General features: G+C 35.6%; 5 protein-coding genes across 12 annotated transcripts; 2 read left to right on the top strand and 3 right to left on the bottom strand.

The window, feature by feature from the left end:
• Nucleotides 1-1168: 1168 nt before the first annotated feature.
• LOC126680006 (uncharacterized) lies at nucleotides 1169-2987 on the bottom strand. 3 transcript variants are annotated; one of them, XM_050375037.2, is made up of 2 exons: nucleotides 2868-2987; nucleotides 1169-2185 (listed from the first exon to the last, which is right to left on the bottom strand). In XM_050375037.2, the coding sequence occupies exon 2, from the start codon at nucleotides 2162-2164 to the stop codon at nucleotides 1406-1408; it is 759 nt and encodes a 252-aa protein (XP_050230994.1). In that variant the 5' UTR covers nucleotides 2165-2185; nucleotides 2868-2987; the 3' UTR covers nucleotides 1169-1405. The 3 variants fall into 3 exon arrangements, with proteins under 3 accessions (XP_050230994.1, XP_055960261.1, XP_055960262.1); XM_056104286.1 differs by lacking the exon at nucleotides 2868-2987 and adding an exon at nucleotides 2661-2798; XM_056104287.1 differs by lacking the exon at nucleotides 2868-2987 and adding an exon at nucleotides 2363-2654.
• Nucleotides 2988-3643: 656 nt separating this feature from the next.
• On the bottom strand, nucleotides 3644-7540 carry LOC126679920 (pentatricopeptide repeat-containing protein At3g54980, mitochondrial-like). The gene is made up of 4 exons (XM_050374948.2): nucleotides 4718-7540; nucleotides 4535-4609; nucleotides 4013-4077; nucleotides 3644-3933 (listed from the first exon to the last, which is right to left on the bottom strand). The coding sequence occupies exon 1, from the start codon at nucleotides 7428-7430 to the stop codon at nucleotides 4836-4838; it is 2595 nt and encodes an 864-aa protein (XP_050230905.1). The 5' UTR covers nucleotides 7431-7540; the 3' UTR covers nucleotides 3644-3933; nucleotides 4013-4077; nucleotides 4535-4609; nucleotides 4718-4835.
• Nucleotides 7541-8581: 1041 nt separating this feature from the next.
• LOC126679987 (tRNA (cytosine(38)-C(5))-methyltransferase 2) lies at nucleotides 8582-11598 on the bottom strand. The gene is made up of 10 exons (XM_050375017.2): nucleotides 11461-11598; nucleotides 11257-11367; nucleotides 11048-11141; nucleotides 10842-10960; nucleotides 10624-10746; nucleotides 10160-10469; nucleotides 9964-10058; nucleotides 9748-9813; nucleotides 9611-9675; nucleotides 8582-9014 (listed from the first exon to the last, which is right to left on the bottom strand). The coding sequence occupies exons 1-10, from the start codon at nucleotides 11533-11535 to the stop codon at nucleotides 8936-8938; spliced, it is 1137 nt and encodes a 378-aa protein (XP_050230974.1). The 5' UTR covers nucleotides 11536-11598; the 3' UTR covers nucleotides 8582-8935.
• A 430-nt stretch (nucleotides 11599-12028) lies between these two features.
• On the top strand, nucleotides 12029-14481 carry LOC126679977 (ammonium transporter 2 member 5-like). The gene is made up of 3 exons (XM_050375006.2): nucleotides 12029-12692; nucleotides 13425-13710; nucleotides 13796-14481. The coding sequence occupies exons 1-3, from the start codon at nucleotides 12054-12056 to the stop codon at nucleotides 14338-14340; spliced, it is 1470 nt and encodes a 489-aa protein (XP_050230963.1). The 5' UTR covers nucleotides 12029-12053; the 3' UTR covers nucleotides 14341-14481.
• A 1745-nt stretch (nucleotides 14482-16226) lies between these two features.
• LOC126679932 (peptidyl-prolyl cis-trans isomerase CYP95) lies at nucleotides 16227-22522 on the top strand. Of its 6 annotated transcripts, none has more exons than XM_050374979.2 (14): nucleotides 16227-16335; nucleotides 16889-17063; nucleotides 17241-17295; nucleotides 17469-17557; nucleotides 17870-17894; nucleotides 18216-18254; nucleotides 18588-18705; nucleotides 18832-18959; nucleotides 19118-19478; nucleotides 19825-19937; nucleotides 20459-20666; nucleotides 20756-21646; nucleotides 21795-21863; nucleotides 22005-22522. In XM_050374979.2, exons 2-14 carry the CDS (start codon nucleotides 16974-16976, stop codon nucleotides 22309-22311), a joined length of 2493 nt encoding a protein of 830 aa, XP_050230936.1. In that variant the 5' UTR covers nucleotides 16227-16335; nucleotides 16889-16973; the 3' UTR covers nucleotides 22312-22522. The 6 variants fall into 6 exon arrangements, with proteins under 6 accessions (XP_050230936.1, XP_050230941.1, XP_050230915.1 ...); XM_050374984.2 differs by having other exon boundaries at nucleotides 19112-19478; nucleotides 22011-22522; XM_050374958.2 differs by having other exon boundaries at nucleotides 19112-19478.
• The last annotated feature ends 773 nt before the right edge of the window (nucleotides 22523-23295 follow it).

Genomic DNA, 23295 nt, shown 5'->3' with positions numbered 1-23295 from the left:
GATTGCTTCAGTGATTCTTTAGTTTTTTATAAAATTCATTTGAATGTTCTACACATAGAATATCCATGGATAAGTAGAACATGAATTATATCAATAATGGGCATCAAAGATAAAACATTGCTACTCTGAAGTATACTAGGACATTGGCTTGGGAAAAAAGGAACAGAGAAGACAGAATATTGTGATACAAGTAATAGCAATTGCTTAGGGATAATACTTGATTAGACTTCCATAAACAAAGTTCTGCTTATTGTCAGAACTCAAAATAACCAGAAGCGTCCTTTTGGTTTTGGTATTCCGTCAATCGTCATGCGTATATTCAGATTAAATTCTTGACTGCAACAGTTGAAAATAATCATCAGATGTTCCATTCCTGATGACAATTTTGTTACCACTACACAAATACCAGCAACCGTCCTACTAATTGAATTACAGAGTCTTAATAATATCACATTTGTAATGCATGATGTAATTAGTAAAGTAACTTCGACAAAACTATGGCCCTAAATCGAGGGGGGCAAAACTTGACTGATCCCGCCCCAAAAACATCCATTCAAATCTGCTCATAAACTAAGTTAATCCAAAAGAAAATAGGAGCCAAATGACTAGTTAAATGAATGACCAGTGACCCGAACCCAAATGAACCCGCCCAATCCGATCCAGTTGCCACGTCTAATGATAAATCATACAACAGTAACCAGGAGCATAAAGACATAGAAATGACCTTACACATCAAAATAAGTAACAACTCCCATTTCGAAGTTCAGGATTTACTTCCGTCAGCTTTCGTACATCCGGTGGCGAGAAACGCACAGCAGCATTAGCAGTTGAAACAACTGTTACGAGTTGTAAGCAGACCAACTTTATACCACCGGAAGCAATGAAAACCGTGGCTATGGAAAAGTCTGTTAAGCTAATAGAAGTCAGACCAACTAGTTCTATGAGCTTTATAACCGTCCTCCATTCCGACAAAAACCATAAAATGGCATGATTTCAATAATAAAAGTCAATCCACCAGTCAACTTACCCTAATAAACAAGCAAGCAAGCATAGAAGATACCTCATACACCAGAGCCCTGCTAGCTGCCAAATAATTCTTGCACAGCTCGATGGCACAAGAACCTTACAGAGAAGCAAAATCAAAAGCAAGGTGAGAAGGAGAGGAGCATTGCAGGGAGCATGAATGTTGAACACTATAAACAAAATGGGAATATTTACTCAACAATCCTTACATAGCTTTCAAATACAAAATCTTTATTGCCTAAATCAGTAACGCAGTTCAAACAATTGTAATATAGCTCCAAGAGGTTGCATTTCATCCTGCTACTTACACGATACGAGGCCATGATGTATTAAAATACCCCGGAAGAAAATTGCACAAGGGAGCAGAGATCTTGATTAACAGCTACCTACAGTAAATGCTTACTCCAGATGATATCAAGTTCCGTAGTTCCATCAAATGTTCATCATTTGAAATATTAAGTGAGATCCGGAGATTTGTTAACATTGCTTCTTGTTCCCAATTTAAGGGTCCACAAGCATACAATGCCTCAAGAGTGCAACGATAAGCATGCAACTCTAATCTATGAATTCTTGCTGCTACATTCTCCCCTAAGGAGATCATACATTTTTCTTCCTCGTCTCCACGTCCATAAAAGGATTTAGCTTCGCTACTTAGAGTCTCCGCATAACGGCTACATAGTTTACTTCGACTGCTACTAACAACACTGCAGCTACCGACAGAACATTCGTCAATGTCGGAATCATTCAACTGCAACCTTCTTGCATGGAAAGCCTTAACACAATAGGCCGATGCTTCCCTAGAAGAAGTTTGCATGCATAATTTACCGCGACATTCTTCCGTGGCATTTACCTTTCTCCACAATGTGGATGAGCACCCCGATATTACTACTTGGCTCTCATCATTTTTCTCCATTATTCTCCTTCTCACGGCCTTCCCATTACATGCTTCAACATCAGAAGACTTAAATGGAGACGCTCTCTTCAATGTTCGAGCATTCACAGTACCAGAATCTCGGAAATCAGTGCTTCCATCGACAGCAAAACAATTTTCTCCTGCTCGAACTTTTTCATCTCCTTCAGCGCGAATCATGGGGCTAATTTTCCGATAATAACTCACAGCTGAATGTTTATTAGACTTCATGTATTCTCATCAGGCACAACCCTGAAAAAAATAGCCAACAGATGACTATTAAAGAATAATCTCAAAAAGCACACAACTGAGAAGATGATCATAACTACAGAAACAAGATTATTACACAAACCATAGAAGCAAGACATCTACATAACTTAAAATAGTAAAGATAAAGAAGATCAATTATTATAAACTTTCCAATCATACCCTAATGTCAACTTTGCGGATTTGAAGTTAAGACGATTAACAAAACACCATTTTGATTAAAATCTTCAAAACTAAAACTATTTATCAACAAAAATCAGCATGAGATCACCAAAAGAACCAATTTTTATCCCACCCAACACTACAATAAGCCATTGCCTAAACAAATTCAGCAAAGGGCCCAGCCGTACATCCTTTTCTGAATCTCAGGTTGCAATTTACATATGCTATCATAATAATCACAGAATTACAAATAAATCAATTTAAAAATACTTATAATCACGGAAGTTAATAAACTCACATAAAAGTCCAAGACCAAGTTGTGATTAGAATGAAATAAGTATGGTTATTACAGAAAAATCAATAAATAAATTTTAATCTATAGATGCTAAGAGTTAAACAAGTAACAAGTAAATAATAGACCATTGGAACAAAGAAGAAATTAAATTGAACTTTTTACAAACAGAAGAAGTTATAAAGAAAAAATACAATGTGTTTGGAAACATACCTCTCTTTCACAAATATTTCAGAGTTCAATCAAAGAATTGAATGTATTTTTATTTCTCTGGGAAATTATGGCTTTTAGCAAAAGCTAAAAATAAAAATAAAAATAAAAACAATATTATTAGTATTTTGGAATTTTATTTACATATTATAACGTGGAATTTAAGTTTAATACCAACCAGAAGAAAGAGGAGGAGTGTGCAATGCGCCCCATCTATTTTCCACCTAAATTTTGTTAGACCTTTAATATTTTTTTAATCTATTAAACTATAAGTTTAATTTTGATCATTAGCCAGAAAATTGGATTTAAAATATTTAATCTTTTAACTTTTCTTTTAATTACAGTTAGTTTGGTAATAGTGATGGAGATGAGATTTGCCAGTAATGGTGTAGCTGATTCGAATTTCACTGTAAGCTATTCAAAATTAATCTCAAATTCAAACTCGGTCTGAGTATTGGACTCCATAAATTTGAGAGTCTAATCAAATTTTAATTGATTTATCTTTCATAATATATATTTATTTGCAATAAATATTTTATTTTTTTTACTACAACTTATTTTCTAAAATATTTATACATATAAACAAACTAAGCCGAATTTAATTTTTAAATATTTTATCGAGTCCGAACTTGATAAATAAAACTGAATTCGAATTGAATTTCAATCTTAGAATTTTAGAATCCAGTCGGACTCGAATTAACGGTGCTTCCGACTGGATTACAGCCGTATTTGCCATTATAAATTGTGGGGACACTGCTCCAGCAAAGCCAAAGCCGAAATGGCTAAAACATCTGCCCATCGGTAAATTCAAGAAAGAACAGCTTTAATGTTACTGTTACATAACAGATTCCAAATCCAGGAGTTTTGATTCATTCTTGCTGTCATTTCCTTCATAACTAAACTAACCAGTATTACTACAGAGTTTCCTATAAGAAAAGTTGAATTATTTTTTATGATCTTGACGGGTACAACCAAGTTGTTATAATTCTAAACCAGGTACAAATTACAATCAAATCAATATTATCTTCATGCAGAACCAACTTTCATCCACCGCGGCCTGTAGGACAACCTGGAGAAACCACTTCCAAACATGAAACCCTTCACCTTGATGACAATGGAACACAAAAAAACGAGAGGATGACATTTACCTAGAATTCTCAGTTGCATAATCAAAAAGTGTCTGCATCATCCTCAACGAAAGCACGCTCCAAGACTGGATACAGATTAAAGAAAGGGAATTACAAAGTTAAATTACAAAAGCTTTAGCTGGTTCCTAGGGACTAAAGGTCTACATCAATAGCCTCTATTTATATTAAACGGAAGCTCACCGAATTTCAGCATCTATTTCCGTTCCTCCGAAACACTTTTGAAACATTAAAACTTTATATTTATAACCTATGTTGGTAAAAATATCGTTTCACCATTTTTCATTCTTAAGCATTTCCATTTCCGTGTAACATAATAGGTCTCTATGCACACACTTTCACCATTATTAGTTTTTCCTAGTTTTACTAGCACCTCACTTGATCAAATACAAACAGGTTATGTTTCTCAGCTATACTCCACTAGTTGGGCTCTAGAAGGAGCATAACAGATAATTGATGCACTGGAATAGACATAAGAATATATGAAGGCTGAATATCTAGCAATGGAAATGAATTGACACTTACAGAAAGAGCATAAATGTGCATTAGAGTCCCTGCAATTCTTCATTCAGCTCAAATTGAATTGGAGAGGCGCTCATCCTACCACATAAAGGAAATGAGATGTCAACATTTACATCTAGACATGTTTAAAACTTAAAAGATTAACTGCAAAATAACATAATTGGTGATTTCAAGTTTGCAATTGACCTTCAGAGAGAGTGACATGAAGATTTGTGAAGTGAAAAATATCGCAGTTCATGAAGTATTCTGTTTCTTGAAGGAAAAGCCTACAGTAGAGCTTCTGGAAAGAAGCTCAACTTGCCAGTTAAACAAATGAAACTCCAGAAAGAGAAGTGCCGTCTTTGAGTTTTCCATTTACAAGAATATCATAAGTAGTGTCATCTGGAACAAGACCTTTATCCAGCATCACATTATGCAGTCTAAAGGCCTCTTGCAGGTTTCCAGCTTTGAAATGCCCAGCAATCAATGCATTATAAATAAGAACATTAGGTGTCATACTCTTCCTGTCCATCTCTTCCAAAATTTTCTGCGCTTTTTCTAGCTGTCCTTTACTACAAAAACCATTTACCAAAACAGTATATGTTACTATATCCGGAATGATTCCCTTAGAAAGCATCTCTGAATAAAGATCCGATGCAAGGACTAAGCTGCCCTCTTTTAGTAATCCATCTATGAGCGTGGTATAAGTTCGCAAGTCGCATGGAATTCCCTCGCTTAACATTCTCTTGTGCAAGTTGAGTGCTGCTTCCATGTTGTTAACATTCCTGTACCCACTAATCAGGCTATTGTAAACTACTGAATTTGGAGATAGCCCAGCATCAAGGAGTTCAGAAAAAAGACGACTTGCAGTTCCCAAGTCTCCATTTTTGCAAAATCCATCGATCATAGTACAATATGCAGCAATATCCAGTTTAAGACCCTTTTTTCCCATCTCACTCCACATCTTCAACGCCAGATCAGAACTATTATTTTTGAAAAACCCATTAATCAAGGTAGTGTACGTGATAACATTTGGAGAAACTCCATTTTCATACATCTCTCTGTAAGTAGTTGATGCAGAAGTAACCGAGCCTTCCCTTATAAATCCATCTATTATGCTGTTGTATGTTAAACACATGGGAATGAAACCCTTCTCTGCAAACTTCTTTAGCATGTCCTGTGCCTCAGAAGTACGGCCAACTTTACACAAAGCATCAATTATGGTGTTGTAAGTGAAATCTGACGGGACAATATTTTCATCCACCATTTTATCAAACACGTCAAAGGCATATTCAGTCTCACCCTTTTTAAAATATCCATTCATCAATATAGAATATGTGACCACATTAGGTTTTAAACCTCTATCAACCATCTCTGAGAACATACTAGATGCCATCTCCAAGTTACCCTGTTTACAGTGGCCAAGTATCATGTTGTTGTAAGATACCCTAGTAGGTGTCACTTCTTTGTCCAACATTTTTTCCCATAAAATGGTCGCTTCACTCGTGTTACCCTCCTTACAGAGCCATGATAAGAAAGAATTATAAGTGAAGATGTTGGCAATGTTGCACGCAACTGCCTCATCAAACAATTTGGATGCCTCCATACATGATTGCGCTTTCAGGAATCCCCGTATCAAGGAATTCAAATTGAAGACAGAAGGACGGATATTATTGTTTTTCATTTGGGTGAAAAGCTCATATGCTTTAGTCATATTCCCATTCCGACAACACCATTCAATCATAACTGCATAAGTAACATTGTTTGGACTAGGCCCATTCTCATTCATTTTATCAAAAAACTCTAAAGCACTAACTAAGTCGCCTTGCACACAATAACCCTTCACCAAACTTGTTGCCACCACCACATTCATTTGCTTCCCACAGCTCACCATCTCGTCCTTAAGCTTCAATGCTTCTACCATATTTCCTTGCTTTACACAAACCAATATAACACCACTAAACGTAACCTCAGATGGAACCCACCCCTTATCTCGCATCTCCTTCAACAGCCCGCAAGCTAACTTAACATCAGGCTTCCTACAAGAGGCCCGAATAGCAATGCTGTAAGCTGCAGCATCAAGTTCTACGCCGTTCTTATTTGCTTCTGAGAACGTCTTATTTGCCTCCTCAACGTTGTAATCTTTTAAACTAGCATTCATCATAATAGCAACTGTAAAGCAGTCACCGTGAAATCCTTGCAAAAGCATCTTCTTATATACTTTTCGTGCTTTAGAAATCATGTTATTCCTCACTAATGCAGTTAAAAGAAGATTAAGGAATGGATTCCAAGGAACAATACCACTCTCCATCATTTTATTAAAACAATCAATAGCATAATTAATCTTATTAGCTTTAACATAACTATTTAACAAGTAATTATAAACCCGAAAATCAGATTTAAAATCGAACTTGTTTGCAGTCTGAATAAAGTGATAAACAATAACATGAGGCAAGGGTCTAGAATCACCAGAAATGAATCGATTAAGCAGATTCCGAGCTTCTCTAAGAGTCTCCGATGACCTCGTCAAAATGTGAAGCAGAAGGCATAAAGAATCAAGGCTCCTAACAAACCCACGCGTGTGCTCCAACTTCTGGAAATAAGTCAAAGCAGAATTTGGGTCTTCTTTGTAGCTTAAAAGAGTATTGATCACATCGGTTTGTGTCAAAACTGAGTCTTCCGAGATGGGTGTAGTGAATTCGACCTGTTTGGATTCCGAGAAATTTGAGTTACCCGGGAAGTCGGAATTTAGGCTGTCTTTTCTGGAATAATCGGAATTTGGGGTGGAATCGTTGGACGATGGGGATTCTGAAATGGGTTCGTTGGAAAATAGAGGTAGGGAAGAGTGGAAGTTATGGTATTTAATTGAAGAACGGAGAAGGAATTGAGGAATTGGAGAAGAAATGTGTGAAGCTCTCATCGTTATTATTTTCAATGGAGACCAAAAACCCTAACAATGTTAAACCCCTCTCAAGTCTCTGTCGTCTGTAATAATAATGCAGTAGATTAGAGAGAGAACAGCAAGGACCGGGCTCTTTTCTAGTCTGGAGTTTAGACCCAAGCAAGCAGTACAGTTTTTTTTTTTACTGGCGTAGTAAATCCTAACGTTTATATTTACAGGGCATTGCAAATTATAATTTTTCGCGCTTTTACGTTATATAACTTATAGTTGTTTTTCATCAACTATAAAGGTAAAAGGTGTATATAAAAACAACACCATTTTATATAAAACGACGTTAAAAAACGAAAACGCTACACAATGCTAAAAATTAAAAGATTGAGATGTATGATGCGACGTTTTAAAATATTAAATTAAATCGCTGAAATGTTGGTATTTAATATGCAAATAACCCTCTTTTTTCTTTTGGAGAACAGAAATATAGATTTCAATTCTTTTAAACTAGTCATAAAGTCGCCAACACATATATTTTAATATTATTTATTTTTTGTATAAATTCTAATATGTTAATTTAATTAATATTAAAATAACATTAATTAATTAACTTATTAATAATAATTTTAAATTTAATTAATAGTTATAATAATTTTATAATTAAGGATTCTTATAAATAATAATATTATAGTAATAAATAAATATTTTATAAATTAAAAATTTATAAAAATTTAAATTTATAAACTGTAACTTTATTATAGCTATACATTTATAAATAATAAATTTTATAATATTATAAATTAATAACACAGAAAACAATATTGTTTATAATAAATATTAGATAAATAGAAATTAAATAACTAACTTATCTAAATTATAAATATTTTATAATAAAAAAATTAAAAATACTTATTAAAATAATAATTTTTATTGTAAAACTAATTAAACAATATATAAATCAAATAATTATTTCATACAAATTTGAAATGAATAAATATATTTCTCTAATTAATTTTAGAACAATAGGATCTATAATAAGAGAAATAATAAAGCTAAATAATTGTCATACAAACCAGGGGTGGGCATAGACATAGGGCTGTGCAGCGAACCAACCATAAAATCCAAAACCGATCAATTTTCAAGCCCCTAAATTTATAAACCAGTTATTTTTGGAGTAATAAACAAAGTTGCATCATTAGCATTTAAATATTAAATCTATCATTCAATACAATGAGAAGCAGAAATACTTCATTACATTTAACCATATGATACAACTCCTCCCTATGGAAGCAATTGTGACTATACAATTTGGTACAACATTTAGCAACCAAAGTTCTTTAGCAGCATGTCTCTTCCTTATATATAGTGCGCTCTGTAATTACCTAATGCTTGCTAAGGTTGCAAAGACTAAAACAATTTGCAGCAAAACCTATGCTAACCAAAAATTGATGGGAAACTCAAAGACTCCCGATGAAGATTGAGATAAAATTTACTTGAGAGAGTCGGTACGCTGTTGCTTTTAAATTTTGAAATCACGACGGTTGAGAAAATAGGTAACAGAGTAACGGAGCAACCACTGCTATGCTTAAACTGTTTCCCAGCAATGCGTAACTGCATGAATAAAACAACATTCTTTAGATACAGAGGAGATGATTCCATAATAAACAGTGTACCTAGTGTTAACTGTTTCAGTAGAACAAACACCATGTACTATTCTTAGCTTTTGACGTGTAAATATAATGCCATTCTTCGCCCAATTTAACTTGGATTCTGGAAAGGAGGAAACATGAAAATATAACACATAATGCAATTTTGTGGATTTCGTTTTCCTTTTTGGTAACTATAAAGTGTGTTTTAAAATGTCAGGAATCCAGATATGCCTCCTGGCCTTTTTTCTTTTTCTCATTTCGCACTTCAACTCATCAGACTTTAAAGACAAGGTCTAGACAACTTGTGATATGCAGCTAGAACTTCTATGTTGCTTTTATATACAATGATTACTAATCATTGTTTTCCTTCTTTATGTTGAGAAGTCTTCAATTTTATCCAGTCAGTGCTTATTGTGATTTACCAGAGAAGCAAGTACACACAAACAAGATTTTCAATTGGCATGCCTCCTTAGTTCTAATAAACAGTTACTGCCAAGTTGCCAACTATATTTTCCTATTATCACGAGGAAAAAAAAGATATAAGAACATGATACTGACCGTTGTCTGAGGCTTATGTGCTGTGGAAAATCAAAATCCTCAGGAAAAGAATGCAAATTAGCAACCTAAAAAAGTTAAAAGAATTAATCATATTTGCCAAGTCTCAAGGAGCAGAAACATAAGTAAATTCAACATACCTCCCTAGGTGTAAAATATCTTAGGCCTTGCTCCTTCAATGAAGATGTTTTCCCCTTAATTTTTGGCTGCATGTCCATATTATATTGAGAGTATCAGGTCAAGGAAGAGAATAGATTGAACAAGAATTAACATAAATTTTAACGTCACTTAGAAGGACGAATTTTTACAAGAAACATATCATCTTATAGTGAGGAGATGTCATCAAAAGATTTTACCTCGATAGTTGATAACAGAGATCCAGTGCCTTTCACATATCTATAATAGCTCTTTGTGAAACAGCAACATCGCTTTGAATCAGGATAGACAATATCTGAAGTAAATTAAGAATCTATAAATAAAACACGATGATTCCTTTTAAAAATGAATGAATTTGATATGGTAATGCTAAAGAAGCAGAAATAACAAGGATACCCATAGCACTTCCCCATCTCTCTATCAGGTTTGACGGGACATAATACTGATCCATTGTGCTCATGTTTCTTTCATACGTGTTCTCCAAATTTCCAAACTCAATTTCTGTATTTAGTTGGTTGCTAGAATTCTTAAATTCGAGAAAACTCTCAAGTGGTTCACATGACTGGAGCAATTTATCCCAATTCTCTGGAGGTTGATCATGTCCGTCTGTCACTGCTCCATCAAAATACGCAACTAATGGTTCTGCCGACCAAAGTAACTGACTATTGAAAACTGCATGCTTAAAGGAAAGAGGTTTTCTTTTGGCCTGTAGAATAAATGAATAGGAATAGAAGTTAGAGATTAAAATCCCGCATTTACACAATCTTCAGGACTATGATTACTATTCTATAAGATGCTAAGACGGCTATGTGGAGGCAGCAATCACCAACGTTAACTAAAACAGGAAGGAAAAGACTTACCAAGCAAAAATAACGCGGCCTGGAGTAAGGCACACCAAACTGCAATGGGCTCAAAATAAACTCTTGCGTGACAAAATCAGCTTTGGCTAAAATCTCTACCATTTTCAAACGTGTATCGGACATCTGCAATACAAAAGGCAAAGAACATAAAGAATGTCCCCCAAAAAAAAAGTCGTTCAATTCCAAACATTTGTTCAATAAATTTGTTTAAAACAGACCTCAAATCCAACAACATTTTCCACAAACAGCATCTGCGGTGGTTTCCTAGCATGTGGTATAAGTTCAAGTATCTTAAGAAAAGAAAAAGCCCGAGGATCACCAGAGTGCTTTTGAAGACCTACTCACAACATTTTAGCTGAACTTGTCACCACACAATGAGAAAATCTTTAGAAACAAAAACACGAAAAATGATCAGAATCACAACCTTGTCGAGTGTAGGGTTGACAAGGAGGTGAAAGAAGCCAGGCATGGGCGGCATAAGTGTCGAGGTCAGCAGCAGTCAGACTCTGTATATTACCCTATTCAAATTGCTCAAACAGAATTAAACAATCAAAAGCTAACAATTCCATTCATGAAGCAACAACCACACCACAGATACAGACATTTAAAATAAAAAATAAAACAGAAGCTAACCTGATAAGGACGGTGACCAAAATTATGCTCATAAACATCATTAGCTATGTTATTTATGTCAAAAGCTTCCATTACTGTGGCGTTTACACCGGCTTTCATTAGTGAATATTTCTGATAAAACCAAATTAAATTAGAGTCAAGCTAATTCATGCTCGAATGGTCTAAATTAACAGTAGCTATAGAGAGAGAGAGAGAGGAAGTTACCATGCCACCAATGCCACTGTAGAATTCTAAAACTCGCCATGGCTTCTTTTCGTCTTCAATTAAATCCTCCTCCATTGAAGTGCAAAAATCAGAAGAAAAACATCACTCTTCGACTCTTTGCTCTTTCTTTTTCATGGGTCGGATCCGAATCATAAACCATGATCCGCTCCTAAACGACATTGAAACTGATGTGGGCCAAATGGGGCTTTAGTTTAACAATGCTCCTGGGCCCGTTGATTTTTAAATTATAGCCCAACTTAGACTCTCCTCTGATTCTTTGCATGAGATTCTGATTACTGCTCTTGGCAATTAGCTCCCGCTTCAACAATGTTAATAAACAAGATTAAAATGGAATCTTTGGAAATACCATTAATACATAGTTGGATTCCACGCCAACAATTACAATTACATATACATGTAAATGAAAATAATAAAAACATTCCAGTAAGCTATCAGATGTGACCTAATTAAGAAGAATATCAAAAAGTGACAGCTTGTCGTCAAAATCGATTCATCAACACAATAATCTTAATTTTCTCGTTATATAAATTAAAATCCACCCCTTGTTACTCCACTTGAAAAAACAAGAAGCTATGTTGTCCCATATTCTGCAGAATATTACGGCAGCAGCTCCGTCTCCCGTCTTTAATCTCCCTTCCGGTCTAGCTTTCGACGAATCTACACCGCCATGGATGAGCAAAGCCGATAACGCATGGCAGTTAATAGCAGCAACGTTCGTCGGTCTGCAAAGTATTCCCGGGCTCATACTTTTATACGGCGGCGGAGTTAAAAAGAAATGGGCGGTCAACTCAGCTTTCATGGCGCTGTACGCTTTTGCATGCGTGCTTTTCTGTTGGGTTAGTTGGGGTTACAGAATGGCTTTTGGTGATAAGCTAGTACCCTTTTGGGGGAAAGCTAATATTGCGTTGGATCAACAGTTTCTTCTTGATCAGGCGTTTTTTGGGAAGTTTCCGAGTGGGACGATGGTGTTTTTTCAGTCTGTTTTTGCTGCCATTACTTTGATTTTGATTGCGGGTGCTTTGCTTGGGAGGATGAATTTTTATGCTTGGATGATGTTTGTGCCTCTTTGGCTTACGTTTTCGTATACTTTTGTGGCGTTTAGTATTTGGTGCCCTAATGGGTTTTTATTCAAGAATGGCTTAATTGATTATTCCGGGGGCTACGTCATTCATTTATCTGCCGGAGTTGCTGGCTTCACAGCTGCTTATTGGGTAACTATTCTTTCAATTCATGCTTCCCATTTATGTCAAATCTTCCACCCTTTGAATTGAGAGATTAATGAATTTACAAAATTTATGAATATAAAATGTGAATTTCATAGATTTATAAAATTTATAATTTGTTTACAAAAAAAAAGGTTCTATTATTTAGATTGAAGATAAAATCAGTAGATTTATAGAAATAATATTATAATAAAAAATATTATAACAATTCATCATGTATGAAAGAATCGTAGATTTCAATTTTTTATCTCTTATGAGAAAAATTAAATGAAGTATGATGAATTTTTATCAATACGAAACAATAAAATGTATGAATTTTGATTATCCAAATTCTTCAACCTAAAAGTGCCCTAAACTTTCCAGCCTCATATTTTGATATTTTAGTGATATATTTCTGAAACTTTTTCAGTTTTGTATTTCGGACATTTCGTTTATGTTTCTGATAACTTTTTGTTGACACCTACAATTGATTTAATATGCTTATTTTGAAAAAAATATAAGTTTAATCTTTGTTATATTAAGACTAACTTAACTTACTTCAACAATTATTTGATATTTTTAAAAATATGACAATTTGTTTATTATTTATATATTATAATTTAAAATCTATGTATATTTATAGCTTAAATCTCTATTTATATATCCTCTATGTAAAATTTCTTTGGTAATCAAATACATCCTGCTTTTGAATTTTGATGCCGCTACACTTAAATATTGCAGGTTGGTCCACGACTAACCAAGGACAGAGAAAGATTTCCTCCAAACAATATCATCCTTATGTTATTTGGGGCAGGATTGCTATGGATGGGTTGGACCGGATTCAATGGAGGAGACCCTTATGCAGCAAGCACTGATGCTGCATTAGCCGTCATGAACACCCACGTCTGTACTGCTTCTAGCTTACTTACTTGGATTCTTCTCGATATCTTCTATTTTGGCAAAGCTTCTGTTATTGGTGCTGTCCAAGGCATGATCACTGGTTTAGTCTGCATCACTCCTGCCGCTGGTACCTTCATTAACGAAAGATATATAACTTAAATATCAATATGGCCCCTTTAACTTAAGCCATGTGATTTCCAATTTTGATTCAGGGATTGTGCAAGGATGGGCAGCAATTCTAATGGGAATATGTTCAGGTTCAATTCCTTGGTTTACCATGATGGTCGTGCACAAAAAGTCCGAACTTCTTCAAAAAGTTGACGACACAATGGCGGTTTTGCACACTCACGCCATCGCAGGAAGCCTCGGCGGAATCCTGACAGGCCTTTTTGCAGAGCCAAGACTGTGTTATTTGTTCGGCGGATCATACGCACATTATGTCGGCCTGTTTTATGGTTTTCAAATGGGAAAAGCTCGGGACGGATTTCGACAGATAGGAATTCAGCTTCTGGGAATAGTTTTTGTGGTTCTTGTGAATGTGATTGCTACGAGTATAATTTGTCTGCTAATTCAACTTGTGGTGCCACTGAGAATGTCTGATGAAGATATGGAGATTGGCGATGAAGCTGTTCATGGGGAAGAAGCTTATGCTATATGGGGTAATGGAGATAGGCATGAGAATTCTTGGTATATCAATGAAACTGAGTTGCCGGTTACAAGAAGAAAAAATGCTACTACTAAACTTCAGATGACATAGTCAAATTATATATTCTGAGAAGAATATGACGTGATGATGCATTGAGACTCTTAAGTGTTTGCATAAATGCTTATCACTTTACTCATTTTCTTTTTCTTTTTCTTTTTTATTTCAAGAAATAATATGATGCACCTTTGTCAATGCTGGTATGTGTCTTAATGCTTGCAAATTATGGAAACTTTCATCAACTACCACTTTGTCGTGTAAAGAATATATTATTTGATACGAAATTACTATTTTATATTTAAATTTAAATAAAAAAATTAAAAATAAGAGTAACTTCCATTATAATTGATACCAACCTCAGAATCGTAAATATACGCTCTTTTTTCAATCTTCCAAAATCTATCCAAAATTTTATAATAATCTACTAAAAGCGTAACTTTAAAAAAAGAGCGTACTTTTGCAAAAAAAAAAGGCCAAATGTCGTAAAAAGTCCAAACCTTTCACAAAAATTTCACAAAAGTCATGATCTTTTAATTTTGTCGATTTTGACCAAAAACTGATTATTTGGTTTCACAAAAGTCCCGACCTTTCAATTTTGTCGATTTTGGCCAAAAATGGATTATTTGGTTTCACAAAAGTCCTGACCTTTCAATATATGTGCATGTCACATAGGCGCCACATAGGCGCCACATAGGCAAGTTGAAATCAAATTGAGAGTTGGCTCAATTGAAACCAAATAATCTGTTTTTGGCCAAAATCGACAAAACTGAAAGGTCAGGACTTTTGTGAAACTTTTATAAAAAGTTTGGCCTTTTTACAACATTTGGCAAAAAAAAATAAAAAATTTGAGCATATTTTTGCAAACTGTCTATTGAAAATATATATTTTTGTAAAACACCCATCAATTTAGAAAAAATTACACCATGAACGTAAAACAACAAATTATTCTCAATTTTGCGGTGTGACTCCGTTCGTTGCAAAAGTACGGTGAGAGTTGAACGGTGGTTATTTTTTTCTTTTTACGATTTCTTTTTTTAAAATTACAGTGGTTTTTGCTTTTCTTATTCATGCATCTTCTCTGTTATATGATTCTTCACTATTTGAATTATGATATTTTTGTCTATCTTTTTTTTAATTTTTTTTTACAATTTGTTTCTGTTATCCAAAACTCATTTATTAGATATTATTGTTTTTTACTTTCAACTGATAGATTTAACGATTGTGATGACTCTCACCTTTTCGCCACTACACTTTGAAGAAGGACGGTATGCAGTGCACACTAGAATGTACGAACACACTTGTCCATATGAGTTTCGATTTTTCATGCTTCGAATGTGTTTGACGTCCAAAATCTGGAGTTTGATAAAAGTTTTAACTGAAAATTAACTGTGAACTTATAATAAATTTATATTTTAGTAAACTATATAAATTGATAATTAACTAATAGTAAACTTGTTTTATAGTAAAAGAAAAGTAACAAAGTTGAAATTCAGTTATTATATGTTTTGTAATATTGATGGTAAATTGATAGTAAATTGATAGTAAATTAATAATTTATTTTAGCATATTGTTTTTCTTTTAAATAAACCGATAATAAATTGTTGGTAAATTTATAGTAAATTTATGTTTATTAAACCAATATTAAACTGTTAGCAAATTTAAATTATAACTTTATTGGTAAACTGTATTTTACAAATAAAAACCGTATTTTTTCATAATTTTTGGTTAAACCGTGTGTTTGAGAATATTGTCATTTCATAAGTGTTTCTAAGAAAAACCCTATCAATTTACAGGTGTAGTATTTGGGCCATCTGAAAAGCTCACTGGCAATGGAGGCAAAGCCCAACAATTTATAGTCGGTGATGGGCCAATGTAGCTGCACTGTCATCAAAAACAAGCTGAGCAATGGGATAGATGAGTAATTACTTAAAGAAAGGGAGTGCATATCGGGAATTTAACTAACAATATCAAGCTAGCCTAGAAGGAGCTAAAACTCTTGTTTAGGTTTGTTTTAATTACTTACTTTCTGTGGCTCAGCGTTTCTTACCGGTAAACCCTAACGCTCTTCTCTCTCCCATAGTCTGCTAATTATTTAACTTTTTTGTCTGTTAAATCTCTCTAATTCATTGCTTTCTCTGATCCGTAAGCATTCAATTCTAACGTCTTTTCTTCAATTTCGCCTTAATATTTTTTTTGTAATGCCTTGAGTTTCCTTACTTAAATACGTTCTCCTTAAAAGCTTAATGCTCGATCTGCTTGTCTAGTTATTTTGATTTTTATTCATTTTTTAGGGTTTAGGTTTTGGGTTGTTTTTTAAATCTGTTATGAGCATATGATTTGTTTAGTTGCGAGTAATTTTAATTTCTGGTAATATCTAGGGGTTGGAGGATTATCAGTAGATAGTGCACGGTGGATAGTTACTTTTAGCTCTTGGTACATGTTTTGGAAATGTATTTGTTGTATAGACTATGTCTGTTATGATAACTCTAACTGCTTGCTTTAGTACTGCTTCGCTTCGCTGATGAATTCAATGAAAAATGCTGTTAGTTCTGGTACTTCCTGGCTGACTATTTGATGTTTGTTCGTTCGTTTTTATTGGTAGAAAATCAAGGGTTTGGTTAGAAAAGACTAATTGCACATCAGATATATTTTATAGCTGTTTATGTTGGCTTGATTGAGCTGTGACAATGGGGAAAGAATTAGTGAAGAAGAAGAGTCCATTGGTTTTCATGGACGTGTCTATTGATGGTGACCCTTTTGAAAGGATGGTGTTTGAGGTAATACTATTTCAAATTAAAATCAAGATATTAAGGAAATATGTCGATGTTGTGTTGTTTTTTCTTTGGGCTATTAAGCAGAAATTAGGATGTTTTTCTTTTTGTTTTGTGGTTCCTTCTATTTCCCCAATGTTGGTACATTTAGGCTCTTTTAAATAACGATCTTTATTTCTGCAGCTTTTCTCTGATGTTGCTCCCAAGACTGCAGAAAATTTCCGTGCACTTTGTACAGGTAATAAATTCAATAGTCTAATAATGAGGTTATTCTTTTAGTTCTTTGTTGATTGATTTTTTGGAATGCGATCTCTTTTGCATTCGATTTGGATACATTGATGGCGGTGGGTATTTATTCAAGGATTCAGGTTGCTGATTGTTTACATACCTATTTCTTCTTCTTTTCTTCAGGGGAGAAGGGAATTGGCCCTAAAACTGGAAGACCATTGCACTACAAGGGTTCCTTTTTCCACAGCATCATTAAAGGTTCCATGGCTCAGGTTTGTTGTTTATGCTATATGTAAATGTTAGAATTTTCTTACATTGTGTTAGTTCGAAGGCTCGTTCCATGTTTAGTTTTCTTGTTGAACGCGGCTTAGAAGTGGTCTTTCTTTTAGTCTGTTACCCTTGTTTATGCTGTAGGACACAGGGCTGATGATCACGACTGCTTTTCTTGTGATGTAGTTTTAAGGTTGTACTTACCAAGTTGTCCATCCTCAAAATTTACTATGCTTCATAGTGTCCTACTGAAATTTCTTTACGTCTCGTGTTTCTGCTTAATAGTGGACTAACAGCTTTGAATTGCCTTGCAGGGTGGTGACTTTATTAAACGGGATGGTATGTATAATTGCCAAGTTTGTTGTGAATCATTGATTATTGATTTAAATATTAAATGTAGAATTAATGTTATGTAAATTTAAATTATTAACAAACTTGTGGAATATATAAATTACAGATACCGGTGAACTTTTGCTAAATTCATACTCTAATTCTATTATGTACAAAACAATTCCAAATTCTGAAATGAAGGATTTTGCTATAATTTATGTTAGATTCACAAGTTTTAGTTTTGGTCAGAGACAATTGTTTCAATAGATTCAAAATTTCTTTACTTTAACTTTAAGATCAATGTCTTATTTTGCTTTTCCTATTTTACAGGGACCAGTGGAGAGAGCATATACGATGGGAAGTTTCCTGGTGAGATTTCTTAAATCTTTTTGTTCTTTCTCAAACATAATATTATCAATGATTTGGCTATAAATTTGGGCTAAATAAAGTATATTGATGTATATTTGGGAAGCTATGTGCTCTTTAGTTTCTTATGTGTTTATCTGTGTCGCTTGTGCTCAACTGCATCCGCTTGCTAGGGTAAGTTTCTCATTTTATATTTTATGCTGATAGAATTTGATACTTTTCTCATGTTTACTCATGAGAATTATAATTATTCCTTGGATTCTAGTTGATGAAGGTAAATTCAAATCTTTCCCCAGTGTACTTTGATGACAACTGACAATTGTAACACTGTTTCAGATGAGACACCAAGGCTTAAGCATCATGGTCCTGGTCTTCTGTCAATGTCAATTGCTGATCGCGACACTTTAGGATCTCATTTTATTGTTACTTTTAAGGCTAATCATCAACTTGATAGGTAATATTTCGTTTTTTATCTTTTAACCACCTGGAGCGTTAATATTATAATGTCTATAGTTTATTCTTCCGGTGGTTTTGTTATATATTCCCACTCTCATTTGTTTCTTCTGTGTTATCATGATAGGAAGCATGTAGTCTTTGGGAAGCTTGTGCAAGGTGATGAGGTACTGAAGAAAATTGAAAATGCAGGTGATGAAGAAGGGAGACCATTGGTGACGGTGAAAATAATAAATTGTGGTGAATTTGTGGAGGGTAAGAATTTTGGACTCCTTTTACATTTTCATTTTCTTTTTCCCACTTTCTGAAGTTTTAATTCATTTTGCACATTGGACTCTACAGAATGGTTTAGTTGTTTTTTCATGTCTTTATATTTATCTTGAAACTAATTTCAATGTTCTATTTAGGTATAGAAAACAAGAAAATTCAAAAACTGAAAATGGGAAAGGATAATTTGTCAGATTCTAACAGTCATGAAGCTCGGAAGAAAGGGAAGCAAAAAAAATCATCAAGAGACAGAAAGAAGAAGAGAAGACGACATTATTCATCTGAGTCAGAGAGCTCATCTGATTCTGAAACAGAATCAGACTCTGACAGTGATTCTGACTTGTATACATCATCCTCCTCTGATCTTAGTTCATCAAGCGATGAAAAGCGTAAGAAGAGAAAGAGATCTTCTAAGAAAGACAAGCATAGACGTGGAAAAAGAAGAGACAAACGCCGTGATAAAAGGCGAAAGAGACGTGATAAGCGATCTAAGCGTAGAACAAAAAGGTAGCTGTATGAATTAAGATGTCCCTTAGTTTGAATATTAGTTTGCAAAAGTTTTCATAAAAATGACAAACATGGTCTCTGGTAATCCGGTGATAATGGGTAGATGTTTTAAATTTTGTTTACTGCTAAGTAGTCGAAGCAGTGTCGCTTGAACTTTGCCTGTTTGGGGCATTATGAGTAGTACTTATAGAGTTATAGGTACTGCAAGAGGCATGAGCTAATCAGCTTAGCAGCTTTTGGTTTTGGGATCTCTTTATCCTTAATTTTTCTTTGTTACTTAACAAATTCTGCATCTTTAGTGTTATGCATTAGTAAACTAATGATTATCCTTCACTTTTTCTGTCAGAGGGTCTGAAAGTTATACTGATACGGAGAGTGAAAATGAAAGTAGCTCTGGTGATGACGCTCTTGATGCTCCTGATAAAGATCGAAGGCGTAAAGACCCTTCCCTGAAATCAGGTACTGGCGTACTGCATAAAGTTGTGATTCCTACAATTTTTTCTTGATCTCTCTAAAAGAGATGCATCATTTTGAATATCTCTTGATGCTATTTTGTTTGCTATTATTTGAAGTTCATGTTTGAACATTCTAATTTCTTTTGGGGTGCAGTTGATGAATTTGCCTAATGAATTGAACTTTAGAGCTTTTTGGTTTTTGAAAAATTTAGAAAAGAGTAGACCTTCATTCTGTCTCTTTTTCCCCACCGTCTTCCTGTCATCACCTAAATTTAGAGTTGATCAACATACTTGAATGCTAATTTTTGCAAGTCTGTGTACCAGTTGATACTATATGTGTTTGTAAGCATACATGGAATTACGTAGCTTAGAATTAGGCTGCTGTCTTCTATTCTATCTATTTTATAGTGAATTCTATTCTTCAACAGTGTTGGTTGCGTCTTCAATTCTCAGCTGTTGGGTTATTCCACTTGAGATATTGTTACGTGCTCTCATAGTACCATTTATTTTTTTCAATGCCTGCAGCGAAGAATCAGTCTACTATAGTTTTGGAGGAAGAATCTGCTTCCCTTCCCTATAAAACAGCAGAAAAACCAGATATGCTCGAAAGGGAAGAGGGTGAATCACCAAAGGAGAATGGAGTGCGCAGGAGCAATGGCATTCAGGCGGATTTATCTGACAGAAGTGAAGATAGACAACCTGATGTGGTAGATGATCACCCAAGCAAATCTAGGTCTACTCTCCATTCTTCTCACACCTCAGTTTTCCTTTATGCTTACCGATTCTTCCAGATTCGGTATTTTATTAAAAGTTGATGAGCAGGAGCCGAAGCATTAGTCCCAAGAGGACCTTGAGTAAGAGTATGAGTATTAGTCCCAAGAGGAGTCTCAGCAAGAGCCCAAGTGTTAGTCCAAGGAGAAGCATGAGCAGGAGTCGTGGTGCTAGCAGAAGCCCCCCTCAAGTTTCTCGAAGGAGTTTCAGCAGAAGTCCTGCTAGAAATGGTGGCAGGCGGACTCCAGCTAGAAGCGTCAGTAGAAGCCCAGACAGAAATACTAGAGATATTAGCAAGAGCCCTGTGAGATCGCGTTCCAGAAGGACCCCAAGCAGGAGCCCTGTAAGATCTCATTCCCGAAGAACCTCAAGCAGGAGCCCTGTACGTCAACGAAGCAAGAGCAGGAGCCCACCTAGGACATCATCTCGAAAGTCTGTTAGCAGAAGCCCAGTTAGATCTGCTAGGAGAGGAATAAGTAGAAGCCCTGTTAGATCTTCTCGGAGAACTGCTAGCCCAAGCCCTGTTAGAACTGTTCGGAGAAGCATTAGCAGAAGCCCTGTTAGATCTCGGAGAAGCATCAGCAGAAGCCCTGTTAGATCTCGGAGAAGCATCAGCAGAAGCCCAATTAGATCTCGGAGAAGCATCAGCAGAAGCTCGGGTAGGCTTCCTTTAAAAAGAAGTGCTAGTAGAAGTCCAGTTAGGGCTTCAAGTAAGCATAATCGCCGCAGCTATTCAAGGAGCCCTAGTCCTGTACGCAGGCCAAGATCTCCTCCTGATCGCAGAAGTTTGTCAAAAAGTGTTTCCCCTGATGGGTCTCCCAAACGTATTAGAAGAGGGCGAGGTTTCAGTGACCGTTACTCTTATGCTCGGCGATATAGAACACCTTCTCCAGATCGTTCTCCTGTTAGATCATACCGTTATGGTAGAGGTGACCGAGACAGGTATATAGGGAGCAAGTTTCATGCATTTTTTTGCCTCTATTTCATTACTTGTCTGTTTGTTCAGGACTTGTGACATGTTTAACTGTACAGTTCACTTTATTTCAATACCCATCCTCTCTATTCGCTAACATCTTGATTATGTTACTAGATATTCAAGTTACAGGAGGTATTCGCCGAGGCGTTACAGAAGTCCACCAAGAGGAAGAACTCCTCCCAGGTCAACCTCCTCCTAATGTTTTTCTATTCAGCATGTAGAATTTTTGGGCTATTTGGGAGCCCTCTCCTTCCTCCCTTTGTTGTTTAGAATTTTCACTCTAGGAACACACTAACTGATATTTTGGTCATCTCATGGTAATAGATATAGGGGGAGGAGAAGCAGAACAAGGAGTGCATCTGTATCACGAAGCCCTCGCTATCGTAGCCGTCGATACAGTCCCAATCGCAGCCCAGTTCCCAGCCGTTCCCCAGTTGACGCACCTAGGTCTCGCGGCTCTCCACGAGGTAATAGGCGAAGGTCTCCTTCTCGAAGCCGGAGCCCATCAGTGTCAAAGTCCTCATTGGACTCTCAGTCTCCCAAAAGGATTAGCAGAGACAGGTCAAAGTCATCATCAGGAAGTCCTGCTTTGAAGAGGCGCTTGGTGTCATATGAAGATGGTTCCCCTTGATGGGGGATCTTATGGTTAGAATTACATATGTTCGCATATGCTCAAGTTTTCACTTGCGATTTTGGCGGACTGGACATGAAGTTTTTTTTCTTTTACTACTAGGGTCTGTTTGTAGTCGCTTTATCATAATATATTATTAGTCTTTGGTGTGTTACGAGGATATGTATTTCTTACAATGAGACATTGCACAATCCGAGTATTAGGATATTTATTTTGGTGTGTTGGAATTGCTAGTTTTGTCCTAGCTGTCTTAAATTTCAAACTATGTAACACAATGTTGTGTAGCCAGCTGTCAAACCCAAGGTGAAGTATCCAATGCTAAGAATCATCGGTAATCTCCATTCCTGAAGTTCTGTATAATTACTTCTCTCGAAAACATCAGAGGAGCAGTTGGCTGTTCATCTTCGGCGCACTAATAAAATTATGTCCATAGTTAAGTTTCGAGAAACCTTAATGGAAACTCTTTCAGATGCAGAATTGGGCTCGATCGAGGTACAACAGAAAGCTCTGCACACTCTTGCTTCCATCACCAAGGTCAGCTATCAAAACAGAGCTTTGCTTGCACAGGCAGATGGTGCAGTATCTGTCTTTCTTAGGCTCACCAAATCTGCTCCATCTCCCATCGTCCAAAATCTTGCTTTGGCCATCCTTTTCAACCTCTCGCTAAACCTGGACCTCAAGAAGTCTCTTGCAGATATGGATACTATCACTCACCTCAATTCAATAATTTCTTCCCCAAATTCCCCCGAATCGAGCAAATTAGCTTCATCTTTGATTTGCAGCTTGGCAATGCACGACAAGAACAAGGCGAAATTCGGTGTTGCGGGAACAATACAGGTTCTCGTTGATGCTGTTTCGGGACCTCGAGGTCTTGCCTCTCATCATCTCCTCAGTTCATTAGCCGAGCTTGTACAGTTTCACGGGAATTGCACATTAGCTGTTCGTGCAGGAGCTGTCGAAGTACTGATCAGAGTGGTCGAAAGC

Source organism: Mercurialis annua, linkage group LG1-X (genome assembly GCF_937616625.2).
Source record: "Mercurialis annua linkage group LG1-X, ddMerAnnu1.2, whole genome shotgun sequence".
Classification (NCBI taxonomy): domain Eukaryota; kingdom Viridiplantae; phylum Streptophyta; class Magnoliopsida; order Malpighiales; family Euphorbiaceae; genus Mercurialis; species Mercurialis annua.
This window is presented reverse-complemented; position numbering and strand designations above follow the sequence as displayed.

Excerpts from the sequence above, each read along its gene's own strand:
- LOC126680006 (XM_050375037.2), bottom strand. The coding sequence starts at position 2,164 with ATGAAGTCTAATAAACATTCAGCTGTGAGTTATTATCGGAAAATTAGC.
- LOC126679987 (XM_050375017.2), bottom strand. The coding sequence starts at position 11,535 with ATGGAGGAGGATTTAATTGAAGACGAAAAGAAGCCATGGCGAGTTTTA. Across the intron at positions 11,142-11,256 it reads TTGGTCACCGTCCTTATCAG|GGTAATATACAGAGTCTGAC; the intron begins GTTAGCTTCTGT and ends CAATTTGAATAG. Across the intron at positions 10,470-10,623 it reads GGCCGCGTTATTTTTGCTTG|GCCAAAAGAAAACCTCTTTC; the intron begins GTAAGTCTTTTC and ends TTTATTCTACAG.
- LOC126679932 (XM_050374958.2), top strand. The coding sequence starts at position 16,974 with ATGGGGAAAGAATTAGTGAAGAAGAAGAGTCCATTGGTTTTCATGGAC. Across the intron at positions 17,296-17,468 it reads TTTCCGTGCACTTTGTACAG|GGGAGAAGGGAATTGGCCCT; the intron begins GTAATAAATTCA and ends TCTTTTCTTCAG. Across the intron at positions 17,895-18,215 it reads TGACTTTATTAAACGGGATG|GGACCAGTGGAGAGAGCATA; the intron begins GTATGTATAATT and ends CCTATTTTACAG.
- LOC126679977 (XM_050375006.2), top strand. The coding sequence starts at position 12,054 with ATGTTGTCCCATATTCTGCAGAATATTACGGCAGCAGCTCCGTCTCCC. Across the intron at positions 12,693-13,424 it reads GCTTCACAGCTGCTTATTGG|GTTGGTCCACGACTAACCAA; the intron begins GTAACTATTCTT and ends TAAATATTGCAG. Across the intron at positions 13,711-13,795 it reads CTGCATCACTCCTGCCGCTG|GGATTGTGCAAGGATGGGCA; the intron begins GTACCTTCATTA and ends ATTTTGATTCAG.
- LOC126679920 (XM_050374948.2), bottom strand. The coding sequence starts at position 7,430 with ATGAGAGCTTCACACATTTCTTCTCCAATTCCTCAATTCCTTCTCCGT.